This window comes from Delphinapterus leucas, chromosome 9, assembly GCF_059928025.1.
Source record: "Delphinapterus leucas isolate spDelLeu-1000000601 "Yukka" chromosome 9, BTC_Dleu_Yukka2, whole genome shotgun sequence".
In the NCBI taxonomy this organism is placed as follows: Eukaryota; Metazoa; Chordata; class Mammalia; order Artiodactyla; family Monodontidae; genus Delphinapterus; species Delphinapterus leucas.
The window spans coordinates 66,670,527-66,686,844 of record NC_143137.1 but is presented as its reverse complement, the minus strand read 5'-3'; the positions used below and the strand labels follow the sequence as shown (position 1 = coordinate 66,686,844).

The window sequence follows — 16,318 nt, the reverse complement described above, 5'->3', positions numbered from 1 at the left end:
TTATCTTTTCCCAACCAAAACAAATTAAGAAATAAGAATCATCCTTTTCGTGCAAATATCACTTATAACTTTTAAACCTATACTGACAATCATAAGGAAAAGTAGACACAATAAAAGGTAGCTGAGGTCAATTTCACAAAGCCTAGGACTCAAGTCAAACAAGTTCATTCTCTAAGTCTGTGAGCCTGTTTCTCTTTTGTAAATAAGTTCATTTGTATCATTCTTTAAATTTAGATTCTGCATGTAAGTGATATCAGTGATGTTTGTCTTTGTGTGACTTACTTCACTTAGTATGATGACCTCCAGGTCCATCCAAGTTGCTGCAAATGTCATTATTTCATTCTTTTTAGTGGCTGAGTAATATTCCCTTGTATATATGTACCACATCTTCTTTATCCATTCTTCTGTCGATGGACATTTAGGTTGCTTCCGTGTCTTGGCGATTGTAAACAATGCTGCAGTGAACATTGGGGTGCATGTATCCTTTTGAACCATGTTTTTCTCCAGATGTATGCCCAGTAGTGGGATTGCTGGATCATATGGTAGCTCTACTTTTAGTTTTTTAAGGAACCTCCATACTGGTCTCCATAGTGGCTGTGCCAATTTACATTCCCACCAACAGTGTAGGAGCATTCGAAAAGGGCATCTTTTGTGTTCATGTGGTAATATTGAATCAGTATAATTAGCAGCCCTCATTGTAAACTCCTTCAGAATTGCTGCTTTTTTTTTGCTCTAATAATTTACGCAAGTATTTTACAAACTGTAACCCATAGGGCTTTAGTCCTAAAAATGTTCTAAGAGGGAAAAATGTTAGATGATCAACTACTTCTGGAAATTTTATTGTACTGTCTCAATCCAGGTCCCCACCTTCCCCATCTCTAGGGGGCTCTAAACCACCACCATGGAGATTTAATTCACCCAGAGCATTAGTGCGTTGAGGGTTCTGATAAGTGCCAAAGGGTTATTTGCTTTCTTTTGTTTTGTCATAAATTGATTTGTGTTCCCTTCAGGATTTCTCAAACTTTCAAATCTACCCTGGCAACTTTTTCCTCTCCAGATATCTATTAGTATTTCAAGATCAAGTCCTTCCCTCAAGAAAAACTTTGGGGAACTCTGTTCTGTTTATTGTGTAGTCACATTTGTCCCGACTACACATTAGAAAGTGCTTCAAACCAGACTTGAGCAATTATTCAGCAGCCAATTATTCATGGTCTTGAGGTGCCTGGGAGTCATATGAGCTGAGGTTTGCAGTTCTGTTCCTCCACTTGATGGCTCTGTGACTTCGGGTGATTCCTTTTCCTTTTTTTTTTATCAGTTTCCTAGACTGTAAAATGGGACACCAGTACCACTGTTGCAGTATTGTTCTGAAGATCTAGTGAGAGAAATCGTGCAGTATATAATATGCCCACTGCACAGCTTAGCACAGAGCAGAACTCAATGTTTTTTTTTTCACAAATAAACAGTTAAGTATTAACCAAAAATAATTCTGATTAAAAAAAGCCTTTCCCATCCCAGTTTTATAAATTCCTAGGTAATGGTTAATTTACTTATTTGCGTTAGTGGGCTACCTGGCAATTTCCATGACTACTGAAAAATAATTTTACATGAGACTAATTATAAAGCAGATCAATTTTTAGAACAAATGTCCTTGAAAACATCTCTTTAATTTCCATTTAATTTGAACAGATTCATCTGCAACCCTTATTGATGCAAAACTCCCATTGATGTCACTTCATTCCAAACTAAATTAGGTGATCCAAAGATGAAGTAGAATCACGAAACAGACACGAGAATATTGTGCTTGTACTGTGGCTCCAAAGCTTAAAAAGCCAGAAGAAGAGGACGGAGTGAAGGGAAAAAACAATGATCAAAATATTGAAAGGCCAGAACTTAAGTGAAAGCGTAAATGAACAAAGTAGAATTTTAGGCCTTGTCATGCACAGTTTGAGACAGGATTTATAGAAAAGCGTAACAGATCCCATCTTGCCTTGAACGTACCTCTAGTTAACTGTATTCATTCAGTGTGTATTTGGTGAACGCTTCGCTTGAGCTCAGTCCAATTCCAGGCAGGTTTGTAAATAAAATAATCAACAAGACCACCAGGATCCACCCAACTTTCCTGGAGTTACATCTTGTAGTGGGTAAGGAAGAGTCAGGGAACAAACAAAAACCAGGACCTGTATGTAAACAAGTGGGAATATTTTAAACAAGCTAAATCCTACGATGAATAAAGCAGATTAATACGTCGGAGAAACAGTGAGTTAGGGGAAACACGGGGTGAGTCACGGAGGGCCCCTCTAAAAGGCTGCTTGGCTGGGATATCTCTCCTAGCTTACGTTTTTCATCTATTGGGGATGCTATGTTTGTGTCTTCCTCATATAACACAGTGCCTGGTATGCTGTGATGATGAGTGCTGAGACCTGCAGCTGCACTTCTTCATTTGCTGAACAGAGAATTTAATAAGAGGAAATAAGTTTCCACTTCAGCATAAGGGATTTAGTTTAGCTATTACTAAGCACATCCCAATCCTGAAGCGGTAAATCCCTAAATGGCGTTGTAATTTGAAGTTCTTGTAGTTTTCTCGGGCTGCCACAACAAAATACCACAGACTGGCTTAACAATGGAAATTTATCTTCTCACAGTTGCGAAGATTGGAAATCCAGGATCTGGGTGCCAGCATGGTCATGTTCTGGTGAGAGCTCTCTTCCTGGCTTGGCTTTTCACTGTGCTCAAGAAGCTGTGAGTGGAGAGGGAGGGAGGGAAGGGATTTGAGAGAGAGAGAATGGGAGTTCCTCTTTCTTTTCCTCCTCCTTCTTCTTATGAGGCCACTAAACCCATCGTGAGGGCCCTACCCCCATGAACTAATCTAACCCTAATTACCTCCCAATACCATCAGAATGGGGGTTAGAGCTTCAACATAAGAATTTGGGGAGGAGGGACACAAACATTCAGTCCACACACGTATCTTTAACAAGAGGATGTGTTTAATAAGTCCTTTAACAGTCATCCCTCAGAGATGACTGAGGTGATAGGAATACAGCCATGAGTAACATGAAGTCCCTGTTACCTTGGAGCCTTGGGTCTAATTGTGGAAGCCACTTTGCATAAATTAAAATGGCAAGTAAATCTGTGTTCACTCTGTGATAGATTGGACATTTGAAAAGAAAAAAGTTCTTATAGTCAGCCTCTAAGATTGCCACCAGTGATCCCAGCTTCCTAATATTCACACCTTTGTTCCATCTCTCTCTCACGTTGTATTAGTCTGTATGACCAGTAGTCTATGGCAGAACTGATGGTTTGTCACTTCCGAGATTAGGTTGTAAAAGACTGATTTCCATCTTGAGCTGGCTCTCTTGGATTATTGGTACTTGAAAGCCTTGTCATCAGCAGCCCTATGGAGAAACACACATGGTGAAAAACTGAGCTATGTGATCAATAGTCACAAGAAACTGAGAGCACCAGCCACCACATGAGTGAGCCTGGCAGCAGATTTCCTAGCTCCAGATCACAGCTTGACTACAGCCTCGGGAGAGACCCTGAGCCAGAAATACCCAGCTAGGTTTTTCTTAGATTCCTGATTCACAGAAATAGTGAGATAATAAATGTGGAGTAACTTAAGCCATTAAATTTGGAGATAGTTTGTAACTCAGTGATGGATAACTAACGCTGGTCTTTCACTGCAGATAATTTGAGAGACAGTGATCTAGAATGTTCTTGATCAGTGATCAGATATGGAAGGCTTAAGTAAGAATTGATAAGCTCTAAATAAGTATGGCTCTATGTGTTGGAAAATAAGAAGAGTAGTGATGGCATTGATAACAAACTTGATGAGCTACTGATGCCCCTTTGAGCTATAAGACTGAATTATCTAGAAACCAAGCACGGATATCTCACATTACGTCACGAATGAGTCAAATAACAAGAGCTATTTGTAATGAATGTCATGGCCTTTTCCTCTGTTTTAACTGATAACACTTATTATTTAAAGAATTCTGATATTTCAGTAGGAGTGGGTGTGAGAATATGTATAGGAAAGAATATCTTTGTTTGAACTCTGAATGCAAAATTATTTTTAGGTCTCATCCATATACATACCTGCTTCCTGAATGCCTTTCTGATAATGCCTTCCTTTATGGACTCAAATGATGTCAAGAGTGTCAGATACAAATCTTTCCTAACAAAGGTAAGACTCTCATCATAAATAACTTATTTTTCTGGGTGGACTATGTTGCTCCAAGATATATTTGATAAACTTATGAGCATTGATATTATTTGACACAAGAGAAATAGGGAGTAATTTCAATTTAGAATATAAAAGTGAACCAAGAATAAAAACCTGAGTTGTATTTAGAGTGTGTCATACAGATACAAAGAAGATTTGTAGCTTTCTTTGATGTGCTCACATGAAATGCCTGTAGTCAAAGGGCTATTTTTAAACTTGAGAAGAAATTCAGGACAAAAGGAACATTTTAAATATAAAAGAGAATTCAGGAAGATCACAAAGAAGTGAAATCACTATTACAAAGTTCAAAGACACATTGTTCTTCAAATACCAAGAAACTGACTTAAGGATCATTGGTGACCCTCATTCAGGGAAGACTCTCTAGGTATTAAGGAAGTGAGGGACACGAGGCTCTTCTTTTCCCCCTTTGCAGATTTGGACAACTTTTCTGTTTTACTTTCTTGAGACTAATTCCTCTGTTGTGCACTGCCGTCAAGCAGCATTTTCTCTCTCCTTCAGCTACTGTGCTAGAGTTTTGAACTCAGCAAGGAGATCTTAACTGCAAGATAATTGGCATGTGGTGTCAGGCGTCACGTTGGCTGATCACTAGAGACCAGGGAGAGGAATCTGATGTGTCAGTCCCCTGCCTGAGCAGGATAAGTATTGGAGACCAGGAATTGACCTCCACATTGATAGGAAGCTAGAAAATTATTTTAAACATGGACAGGAAGTCCATGACAGGAAGTCAGGCTGACTGTTCTTAGGTATTAAGGACAGTTCTAAAAGTCATCTGGAAGGTCACAGGGATAGATCTGTGACATTAGGCCAAGGAGGACTGACCCAGAGAGGAGAAGTCTTTTGTCTTATGTCAGAGAAAATCTCTAACACACAGGACAAGAAAGGCAACTTCTATGAGTACCAACTCTGTGAGGCAATTTAAATACATTAGCTCATTTCTTCCTCAGCAATTTTGGAAAAGAGGTTTTATATCCATTATATAGCTGTGGAAACTGAGACTCAGAGACGTGACATAATTTAGCCTGTGTTGGACCGGCATTCAGATCTATGACCATCTGATACAAAATCCTCTTTCCACTACACCGCTGTTTTTTTTCCTCTGAGTGACTTTATCACAGTCATTGACTAAAAATAAGATAGGAGACTTCTTTCATAAGGGATCTCAAGGGTATCTATTACAAACCCTTCATTTAATACATTTAAAAAAGAAAGAAAGGTTACATTGGTACAAGTTATGATTCTGAATTATGTACTTCAGATACTTTGCTGTCAGTCACAAATATCAGATCGTGAGAAATCACAAAGAATGTTTCTCTGTGTCAAAAAAAAATGAAAGAAATCTATACATAGGAGAAATATATTTAGCTCAAGGCAGCTTTTAATTTTCTTTTCGGTAATAATTCAAGAACAAACTTTTATCAAAAAGCCATTTGTACTCAGGTAAATCGGCCCTTTTCAGTTGTCCAGCAAATTTTTATTTGTTTTCAGAACAGTCATTGCCTACAACATTGCTTAGTTAATATTTGAAATGTGTTTATATTTGTAGAGTGAGGCAGTTCAGTAGTAGGCTATCCATTCACTGATTCATTCATCCTACAACAAGCATTAAACACCTTCTATATACCAGTGGCTAAGATACTTGTAATCAGGTCCTAAGTACTGAATGAAGGACAGTTATTAACATTTACACAGAATTTAGAGCTATGAAAGAATGCCAGCTCTGAGAGGCCACAAGAAGAAACTCTCCTAAAGCTACCTTGGGATTCAGAACTGGGGAAAACAAACTATTTCCAGGAGGACCACCCAGAGGAGGTACTTTGGGAAGCCAGCCTGGAAATAGTCCTCCCAATGTGTAATACACATAAAAGATTAACTTTATTGTTGGTGATTTAGATTGTTCTGAATCAAGTTGTGTCCCAGGAGAATAAAATTCCATTTCTAAAGTGGACTTTTAGAATCATTTTTTCCCTTTGTTACTAACCTCTCTTTTACATGAGGAAAGCACCTCCACCAAACCTGCATCTCTCACAGTGGTTCAGAAAACAACTACAAGGGTAGAGATTGGTGAACTCCGCTGGTGTCTTACTGTTTAATGTTACCAATGCCGTGCCTTCAAATGCAAGTAGTCCTCTTTCCAAAGAAAGGTAAAAGATTTGTTTTGTTCCTTGTTCATTATTTATTCTAAAATTTACAAATCACTCACAGTTAAGATCCATGACTATCTAGATATATTGTTATTCTATAAATGAAAATTTCTATGGTTCTTACAAAGTTAACTCTAAATTACTAATGTGTTCACCCCTTAAATGGATTAAAAAATGACTGATACATGCATGTTGTAACAAACCATTCCACGTGCTAAAAGAAAAATATGATTATCTTTTTTTATAAATTTCTTTGTTTGGTTTTTTTTTTTTTTGGTTGTGTTGGGTCTTTGTTGCTGTGTGCAGGCTTTCTCTAGTTGCCGCGAGTGGCGGCTACTCTTCATTGCGGTGCACGGGCTTCTCTTGTTGCGGAGCACAGGCTGTAGGCACGCAACCTTCAGTAGTTGTGGCACGTGGGGTCAGTAGTTGTGGCTTGCGGGCTCTAGAGCACAGGCTCAGTAGTTGTGGCACACGGGCTTAGTTGCTCCACGGCATGTGGGATCTTCCCAGGCCAGGGCTCGAACCCATGTCCCTTGTATTGGCAGGCAGATTCTTAACCACTGCGCCACCAGGGAAGCCCCCATGATTATCTTTTACCTCACACCTCCAATCAGACCTACTAGAGGTACCTGTAACTAATAATAAGAGATGGATGTGTATTCTTTGGGATGATAAAAATCAATATTTTTAGCTAAATATAGTACCTATAGAAAGAGAAAAGTAAAGGTCTATATTATACATTCTCAATGGGGGTGATATTGCCCCCAAGTGTTGAAAATTGGTTCTTGGAGGGATAAATGTTAGATATTACACTAATTTGTGACCTTCCAAAGGATTAAGGATATAAACAAATATATAGTATATCTGTAGTATTAAAATTTAATGGGAGGGGGGCAATTAGAAATAAAAAATGTCCACAAAGCCTCTTTGGGGAGGCAGTAATGAAAAATTGTTGACAAACACTGGTGTATAGGTATATATACACATATGTCTCCTATATGTGTATACAGGCACCTTTATTCACACTATTTTTTCTTTTGAACAAAAACAGAATATATGATACTCTATATTCTGTCCCTTGCTTTTATTAACATGCTATGCCACGTGTAATTCGGGATTGACACATGCAAATGCTTACAGGGGTCAGGTGGGTAACATAAATAACATAACATAAATAAGAAAAACAGGGATTAGGGAAGAGTGTGGGCCATGGCAAAACTGAAACCCATGCTCCTTCACAAGAGCTTCACAAGCTCCAGCTGATGGTTGCTATTTGGGAATTTAGTCTCAGTGTTATCATATTCTCTGATTTGTCAAGCAATAGTGGAAATCGAAATTTTACGTGTTGATGATGAAATTTCCAAGCATGTCAACATTATGTGTGTCAAGCAAAACATGTCCAAACTAGTTAACCTTGCAGGTCTCCCTTTGGATTTCTGGTAGAGGTCCAACCCAGGGTTTCCCCAGAAAGATTCAGAGGCCAACTACAACAAAATCCTCTGCAACAGAATTTTCATGTGATGTGCTTGCTGGGCCCAAGTTCAGGTCTACTGAATCGGAAACTCTGTGGGTCCACGCAGGAATCTGAAGTTTTAACAAGGAGTTTCTTAAGTAATCTCAAGTTTGAGAACCAAGAACACAGCATACTTTTTAACAGCTATATAAGCACGATAATTGAATTCCAAAGTATGAAATGATCATACTATGTTAAAAACCATGTCCTTATTGGTGGGTATTGAAGTTGCTTCTAAATTTCCCCCTCTATACATAATACTTCAGTAAATGTCCTTATGCACATTGCTTTTATTTTTATAGAACAGATTTCCCAAATCAGGATTATTGGGTCTAATTAAGGTCTAATAGATACTGTACATTTTGGGGTCTAGTAGATACTGGCTTCATACTTACTTTAGACATTTTAGGGTCTAGTAGATACTTGCTTTATAAAGGTTGCAGAAAGTCACATTCCAACCAGCAATACATGTGAGTGCCCTTATCCCAACACTAACATCCCTGGACATTAGAATTTTTTTCCAATTTGATGGGATAAAGATGTTTTAAATTTTTTTAATGAATAATGTACTGACTTCCAGTGCAGTTAACAATTTTTTAAATCACATTTCCTCTACAAGGGAATATTGGAGATATTCCCCTGCTGAGAATGGCAGGGTTAGAGTGGGAGCTAACACCTTGTACACAGTGTCAACTTTCTTGATACCCTTACTTTCTTCCTAGGGTCTACCCTCCTCTCAAATCCCTGCTTCTCTTCCCACAGGGAGCCCACTATAGCCACTCATTATCTTTCACTATTCTGGCAGGTTTCTAAGTTTTCCTTTAAAATTATATTCACCTGTTCATTCCTATGCCCACTTGTCTATTTAATGGTCTGTCTTTTCCTTATCTATTTGATGTAGCTCTGTGCAAACTAGGCCATTAACAGTTTGCTTATAAAGAATTCAAAAAATTATACAGGTTACTCTTTTACTTAATAATCAACCCAATTTGAACAAATTTCATTTAATTTTAATCATATTAACCATTTCAAACTATCAGTAGTACCATTTTAGTTTGTTTCTGCTGCTTTTAGAAATGTGCTTTAACATCAGGCATTTTCAATATAATGCTATAATAAGTTAACTGCAGAAAAGCCACTAATGAATTTCATTTTATTAAATAACAGCAAAGGAACTATAAAGATTTAAATAGCTTTTTGTGCAAGTTAAAAACTTTCCAAACTCAGAAATGGATTTTTATGGGGGGCGGAGGGGGGGAGGTGGGCTTTCTCTCAAGAGCTCTAATTTCAAAACCCAAATGGAATTTCAAAATACAAGTAAATAAATGTCAAAGCCTCTTGGCCTCTGCTCTGCCATTCTATGGCTGAAATCCTGCCAAAATGAAATTTTCCATTCAAGAAGGACTGGCGTTTACTAAGCTGATTTTTAAAGACTCACTTTCAAAAGTAGTGGAAACTTTGTGCAACTTTTGACGTTCCTCTCTGTGGATAGAACAGCTGCCTCTGTAGACATTTTCCACAATGGTAACAATTTCTGAAAAACGAATTTTTAGCCCTTCCAATGCCTTCTACTAGGTCTACTGGTTTTTCCCAGCGCCAAGCAGAGAAGATAAACAGAAGCCAAACTAAAAGCTAGCGTCTCACTAAGTATCACGGCACAAAAAGGACGGAAAGAGAAAGGACAGAAGAGAAAGTGGGAGGGAGGAGGGAGCGTGGTCCGATAGTCCACTTGCTAGAGGGAAACATTAATCTCAAAACTGTGTGCTGTTTCAACAAAACTGAGCTGTAGTGAGACTGGCTTGTCTGCTTATTCACATATTATCATATTCAGTTACTGTTAAGATCAAATAGTTAGAAAAGCTGAGTTCGTTTAAAGAATACAAAGGGAAAATATGGAGCCCCTGCAATACGTAGTCAAATCCGAGGATTAAGGCTCAGCTTCTCTTGGTCAGTCCAGCGTAGGTGGGAAGTAGGGGTAGTGCTTTTGGGGGCCGGTGAAAGAGTGAAGTCTTGGCAAATGGAAACTAAAACTGTCAGCCAGTGAAAACCTGCAGTGTGCCTAAAAGAAGCTTTAAAAAGTTAACAAACTATGGGATAAATCTAAGGTAGGAATGAAAATTAGAGTGTTGTGAGAAAACTGAAATCCATTTACTCTTTGACAGTCTAAAAGCAATGACTTGAAGCAGCAAGCCTAAGTTCCTAGTTTGTCCTTAAGGCTTTCTCCCCACTCCTTTATTCTCTTCCTTTCCTCTTTCGCAGCTTTTCTCATATGCAGTGTATGTACCCCGTAATTATCTCCCTGTGAGTCTTCCTTTAATTTCGGACTTATTTTTTTTCCCCCGTCTTTGTTGCTCCCAGACCCAAGCCTCCTTTTCCTCATATTCTAGTATTTGTTCGTTGACGGAACAGAGAGGGGGTAGCGAGACAGAAAAGTTTTGCGGTTTGGAAAACTTGGGCCTTTGTTGTGTCATTTCCCCTGCCCCGTCACGCCCCCAACCACGTGACCAAGAAAGGCCGGAATTTTGTGAATGGAGCCGAAAGGTGGCTGCAGGGCGGGAGAGGCTCCGCCTCTTTTCCTAAAGCGGCCAATCTCCTAGCGGAGCGCTGCGGGGTCAGCAATAAACAACAATGGGCTGGGAACAGACGGTAAATTATTGGCTACCGAGAGAACCTCGCGGGGGCTGAGTCTGAAGCTCCGCCCCCTCCCGGTTACCATCGTTACCCGTCAGGCTCCAGCCGCAGAGGTCTTTGGAAACTGTTGGTCAGGTTACGGGGGCTGGGTTATCCCGGGAGTGCTGGGCGGCGGGACACACTTGCCGCCTGACTGCACCCTCAGAAAGTACCCTAGAGCCTCAAGATGCCAGCCTCGAGGCCAGGCTGCGCCCGAACCCCTCCCCGACTCGGGTAAATGTGCAGTTCCCGCTCAAAATACTTGTAGGTGCGCGCCTTAGGACGGGCTAACTGATTTACTACTTTCAGGGAACGCACGGTGTGTGTCCTTGCTGTCCACAGTTACTGGGTGTTTCCCCAGTAATAAGTTTTTTTTTAATATTAAAAAAATTTTTGACCCATGACCTCCATGGGTCCGGAATTGAGCCTTGTGCGCTCACACTCCTGTTTAATACGGCTCCATAACGTTCTATTTAAGGAAGGAAACTTTCAGTTAGAAATAAAGAACTGCAGCACGTTTCTCAAAGGGCTGAACAGCTGCCGGAAACATCCTTTGGTCTCTAGCTCTGGTCGCCATCAGGATCACAAATGAATTTCAACACCATTGAGTCCCTGGTCCCATCCCCGAGGCCTCTCATCCCCGGTTGGGCCGAGGCTTCTTAAGTGACTCTTTACAGCTCTAAGCCCCGTAGGAGGGTCAGGGCAAGTGGTTTCAGAATTGCAGCCCTCACTTTTTAACGTCCTAGTCATTGTCCTTGAAACCCGACCCCCCTCGCCTCTCTCCCCCAACTCCCGGCTCTGGCTGTTTAAAAGCTGGAGAGGAAGTGAAAGCGTCAAGTACAGTAAGTGATACCCTCCGCCTCCGTGTATACATAACAAAAGCTCAGGAAACGTGCGGGTCCCTAGGATATCCGAGCCACCCCAACCTATCCCTGCTCCTCCCCACCTCCACCAGGGACTGGAAACACCTTGTCCCAGTGCACACGTGGGACAAATTTTATTTTAATACTTTACCTCACCTAGATCGCTCTGTAGTTCTCCCTTCCAACGCAACCACTCCTGAAGCAATTCCTCTGCTTCTCCCAGGTGCTTTCCCCATAGATTTTACTGTCCCATGAAAGATTTACTTGAGGATGCCGTTAAAAAAATAATGTTTTTGATGCCATAATGGTTATGGTGGGTGTTGAAAAATGGGAAGAGAACCTGGGCCAAAAACTTAGTGGGAGCGAGGCTATAGTGTGAGGTGGGCTCCTTATCAGGTTCAAAGTAGAGGGGCTGGAGATCTTGAGGGAGGGGTGGTGGGAGACTAAGGAGGCACGGTCTTGGTGGATCGCACTTCAGAGTATATATCTGACCCGAACGAATGTGCTTTAGGAAATCAGCCCAATTAGTGGACCAAACACACCAGTAAGGAGAACTGGCGACTCGAAACACATGGCTTCGGTGTCCCCGGGCGCCTTAACAATAAGCAGCGGGTTAGGACGGCAGTCGATTTGCTCTGTGGCGTTTCCAGGCTGTGGTCACCGCGCCAGCCGGCGGAGCACGGGTATGGGCAGAGGGGCGCGGGAGATTCACGAGCAGGGGCAGCAAGCCTCCTGATTGACAGCCCGAAATCCGATCTTGTGAAAGAGACGCGGAGCCAATGGGAGGCAGCGATCCATCAGTTTGGATTGGAGGCCCCTGGAGGAGAAGTAGAGGAAAAACCACCGAATTGAGCTCTGTCAGAGGCGCTTTCGGCTTCCAAGGGGGAAGTGCTGGGCAATAATTAATGTTTTTATTAAAATTGGAGGGAATTTTTTGCAGCCGTTCGCCTAGCGTGGCCTTCAGGTGGGTCTTTCCAACAACTTTTTATGTCTCTCCAGATAATTGCATGGTTGTGGGTTGCAAAAACTATCCTTATGAAAGAGGTGTCTCCGTCTCTTTAGTCCCGTTAGGTGCAAAGCAAGTCTCGTTGATCGCCATTGCTAGTTTTGCACACGTTTGCGAATCAGAGCTGCCCGGGGTACACCGACCGCGCAGGGAAACATCGAGAGTGTAAATAAATACATCGCCTCTGGTTCGGATTTTTGCTACTGCCGAAAATATGTAAATTGTGAACTCTCTTGTCTCTCTTTGGATCCAGGTGAAGGAGGCGGTGTAGGGAGGGTTATTTTTGTGAATGGGACTGTCGGAGGGTAATTAGCTATGCAAATTCAAGAGCTTCATTCATGATTTTTTTTTTTTTTTGTAGCCTAAAAGCCATCTTGTTCCCCTCTAGGTTGATAGAAGTCCAGATCCTGAGGAAATCTCCAGCTAAATGCTCAAAATATAAAATACTGAGCTGAGATTTGCGAAGAGCAGCAGAATGGATGGATTTTATGACCAGCAAGTGCCTTACATGGTCACCAATGTGAGTGATCAGTTCGAAAGTTGCTGTTTATAAACTTGACTCCGACGGAGGGGGTGGGGTGGGGAGGAGGGAGAGAATGAGGAGGGAGGGGGCAAGGGGGCTGGGATTGCAGATACTTTATCTGCTTTGTTGCCACTGTAGGGCGACTCTGCTTCTAGAAGCCCAGTCTTCAAAATGAGCTTACCTTTCAGTGATTTGGATAAGGCATAGTTTTGTTTTTAAGACTCCTTTTTCTGATTAAAGTGCTCAAGATGAGTGGAAGAGGAGATGGGGGGCAGCAGCAGCCGCTGCTCTCAAAGTTTTTGGCTGGGTTTGTCTGCCACATTGAAAAGAATGAAGTTGAGACAAATGCTGACACTTTTTGTTTATATGGGGTGTTTATTTTTTTCTTTTTTTTTTCATTGTCTCATACGTTTTTCATTTCACCACTCTGTTTTTGTTCTTTTTTTAGGGGTGTTTCAGGGAGAATAAAATTCACTGTGTTTTAATCTAGCGTTGATCCAGCCTAAAACGACTTTAAGTGTAATTGCTTAATGTTGTTTTGATGTTGAGATACCATGAATATATGACTGATAAATAGTGTATTACCATCGGCACAGGGGAGCAACTCTCCCTGGCTGTTGAGTTCTCAGCATAAGCTTTCACTGTCAAATGAACACAGAAAATGATTATTGGAATTGATACGATGGACTTTTATTTTTCTATTTAGGGAGAAGATCCAGTAGACTTTTGTATGCATGTGTGTTTCTATGTGTGTGTGCCATGTGAGGTTTACATTCTTTTAAAGGATTTTATCTTTCCCTTTGTAGAATCAGCGTGGGAGAAATTGTAACGAGAAACCAACAAATGTCAGGAAAAGAAAATTCATTAACAGAGATCTGGCTCATGATTCAGAAGGTGAGGTTTGATTTTGGGCTGAATCCCCCCTCTTTACCTATACTTCCCACCCTCATAAAGAAGAGAAGCACTTCAGTCTTACCTTAAGAATAATACACTTTCAAATTACTGCATTTAACCAAGACTTTTATTTGGAGCAATTAACATGATGTGACAGTTTGCGTTGAGAGATATTTTATGGCTCTGTCACAAACTAATGTAAGAAGGAAATAAAAACAGTGACAACCTTCTTTTAATCATTCTTTTGTGTTTAAATACCTTTGTCCATATGGCATACAAGTAATCCCATACACTAAGGTAACAATTTTGAAATATCCAACACAGTGGGACAAATTAGGCAGCTGTGCACACTGCTTAATTTCTCTTTTCTCCTGTGTTAGAAGTTGAGCAATGTAAGTGATTGTTTGATTTCCCATCCCCTTACACTAAAACCATATACTGTTATCAAACTTTTCATTGATGATTTTGATGACCACATGGTGAGGCCTTAAAATGTTCAATGAATCATAATCAAGGCCTAATTAGTAATTATAATACCTATTTGGGAAATTGGGTCACAGATTCTTTTTATGAACTGTTGGTAGGAGGTCAATATATTATAAATTATTCCAGCCCTATGCAGGCATTCATAATAAACTTACCATACTTAGATTTAATTACCAAAGTTCAGTTTGCCATTTAGATTAGGTATATTGGATTCTGAAACATCCTCAAATCTTCATATAAGTATAAATAAGTTACACATGCCTCTCCCTCCCCACTATGACAGAATACACAGTTTTGGACTTGATAATAATCAGATACCAGAGAATTATCTCTCTGACTTTTGTAAACCTATTCCTGTAGAAATTTTCTTCCAAAATCTTGTATTTAAAAGTTGTCCCTTTTAGTTTTGAGGCGTTGAACTTCAAAACATATAGTACTTTGAGAATTATACAATGTACTGTTACATGTTTTATATAAGATTCGGAAGATAGAAATAAAACGTTTTTCAGTCGTTCTGATTTTTCCCCTACTACTGTTTTAGCAAGAGTTGAATATATTTAAGAAAGGTTTCTGTGGATAGACATGCCTTTACCTCAGCCTTTTTGAGTTCTAGTGTATGCGTGTTGTTTGAGGTCCTGAAGCTTATTTATTAAGCTAACTGTTAAAAAGGGGAAAAAAAAGATATTGAGAAGTATTGCTTAATAGGCATCAAAATGGGCAGGATTATTGATATAATTAAGTTATAAATCCTGATTTCTTTTTATATTGACGCCCCTCCCCAAATTAAATTGATCTATAGTACTAATTTCATGACAAACATTTCCATTTAATGTAGGCTAAAGGTTTGCAAATCTTTTGTTTATGTCTTTGACTTGTTTTTTAGAACTCTTTCAAGATCTAAGTCAATTACAGGAAACATGGCTTGCAGAAGGTAAGGCAAAAAATTGCTTTCAAAGGAGGGGAAAAGCAACTCTAGAAGGGGAGGGAAAAAAAGTCCTGAACTTGCTGTCTTAATGTTCAGCCCAATTAATTGAGCTCTAAAAGAGCCACCTCATGTGTCATGCATACATTAGAGCCTCTGATGAGTTTGTCTTCGGGGAATCTGGGACTGCACTACCCAGTGTCATCAAAAATTACCAGGAGAAATTGCTTCCAGCTCACAATCACATCTGCTTTTGGCAAGAACTAATGCACCAAGACTTCAAGTTCTAAGCCTCTGTTCAGATTTTAATTGCAATTGATCAGGTTTATATTATTGTACCTCGAGAGACCTCCTAGAGCCAGAACTCGGCTTGCTGTTTCCTTTAGAGCAGCGCATATCATTATTTGGTGTTCTGGCGGAGGACTTTTCTGATGGCAGAAATTAGTTTCTCTGGGTTCATCAGGACGGGATGCTTCAAGATTTAAGTGCAAGTGTCTTCTTTCCACCTTGTTCACAACACAGAACGTTAGGTGTGTATCCAATGCTAAGGAAATCCATGGCTTTAAAATAAATCTTGGGGGGATTGGAGGATTTTAAAAATGTTTTCTGTTTGTTACTATGATGTGATGTTTGTTGAAATTGACCTTTGCTATTATAACAATTTTATTAGGATTTATTTAATATAGCAAGGAGATATTTAAAGGCATTACTTTTATTTTTGATTGCTTTTGATTGCTTTTTGATAAAATTTTGTGTTGCAGTCTATTGTATCTTTTTTTGTGAAACTTTATTTTATAGGAACAAGGAGCTATTGCGTCAGTACAGCTTTATACAACTTGAGAAATGTCTAATGTTGAGGGACTTTTGTTGGCGTCTATAATTTGAAATTTTTCTTTTGGATTTGGTACACTAAATGTGAAGTAATAATTTTATCCTACGATGTGTTCTGTGGGAAATACAAAGAGAAAATTATAGATATTTAGGTATTGAGTATAGTTGTGTTATTTCTGTCTTTGCATTACATGGGAAACATGCAATTTTTGGAACATATTTTTAA

At 39.8% G+C, this 16,318-nt stretch overlaps 1 protein-coding gene across 2 annotated transcripts in view; it reads left to right on the top strand.

Moving 5' to 3' along the window:
* Positions 1 to 13,165: 13,165 nt before the first annotated feature.
* The window catches only part of ETV1 (ETS variant transcription factor 1), a 91,758-nt gene continuing 88,605 nt past the window's right edge, over positions 13,166 to 16,318 (top strand). Inside the window, exons 1-3 of one of the 2 annotated variants that reach the window (XM_089917669.1) lie at positions 13,166 to 13,294; positions 13,766 to 13,853; positions 15,223 to 15,270. In XM_089917669.1, coding sequence (XP_089773795.1) covers positions 13,208 to 13,294; positions 13,766 to 13,853; positions 15,223 to 15,270 — 223 coding nt within the window. In that variant the 5' untranslated portion in view covers positions 13,166 to 13,207. The other variant, XM_089917670.1, reaches the window with a different exon arrangement.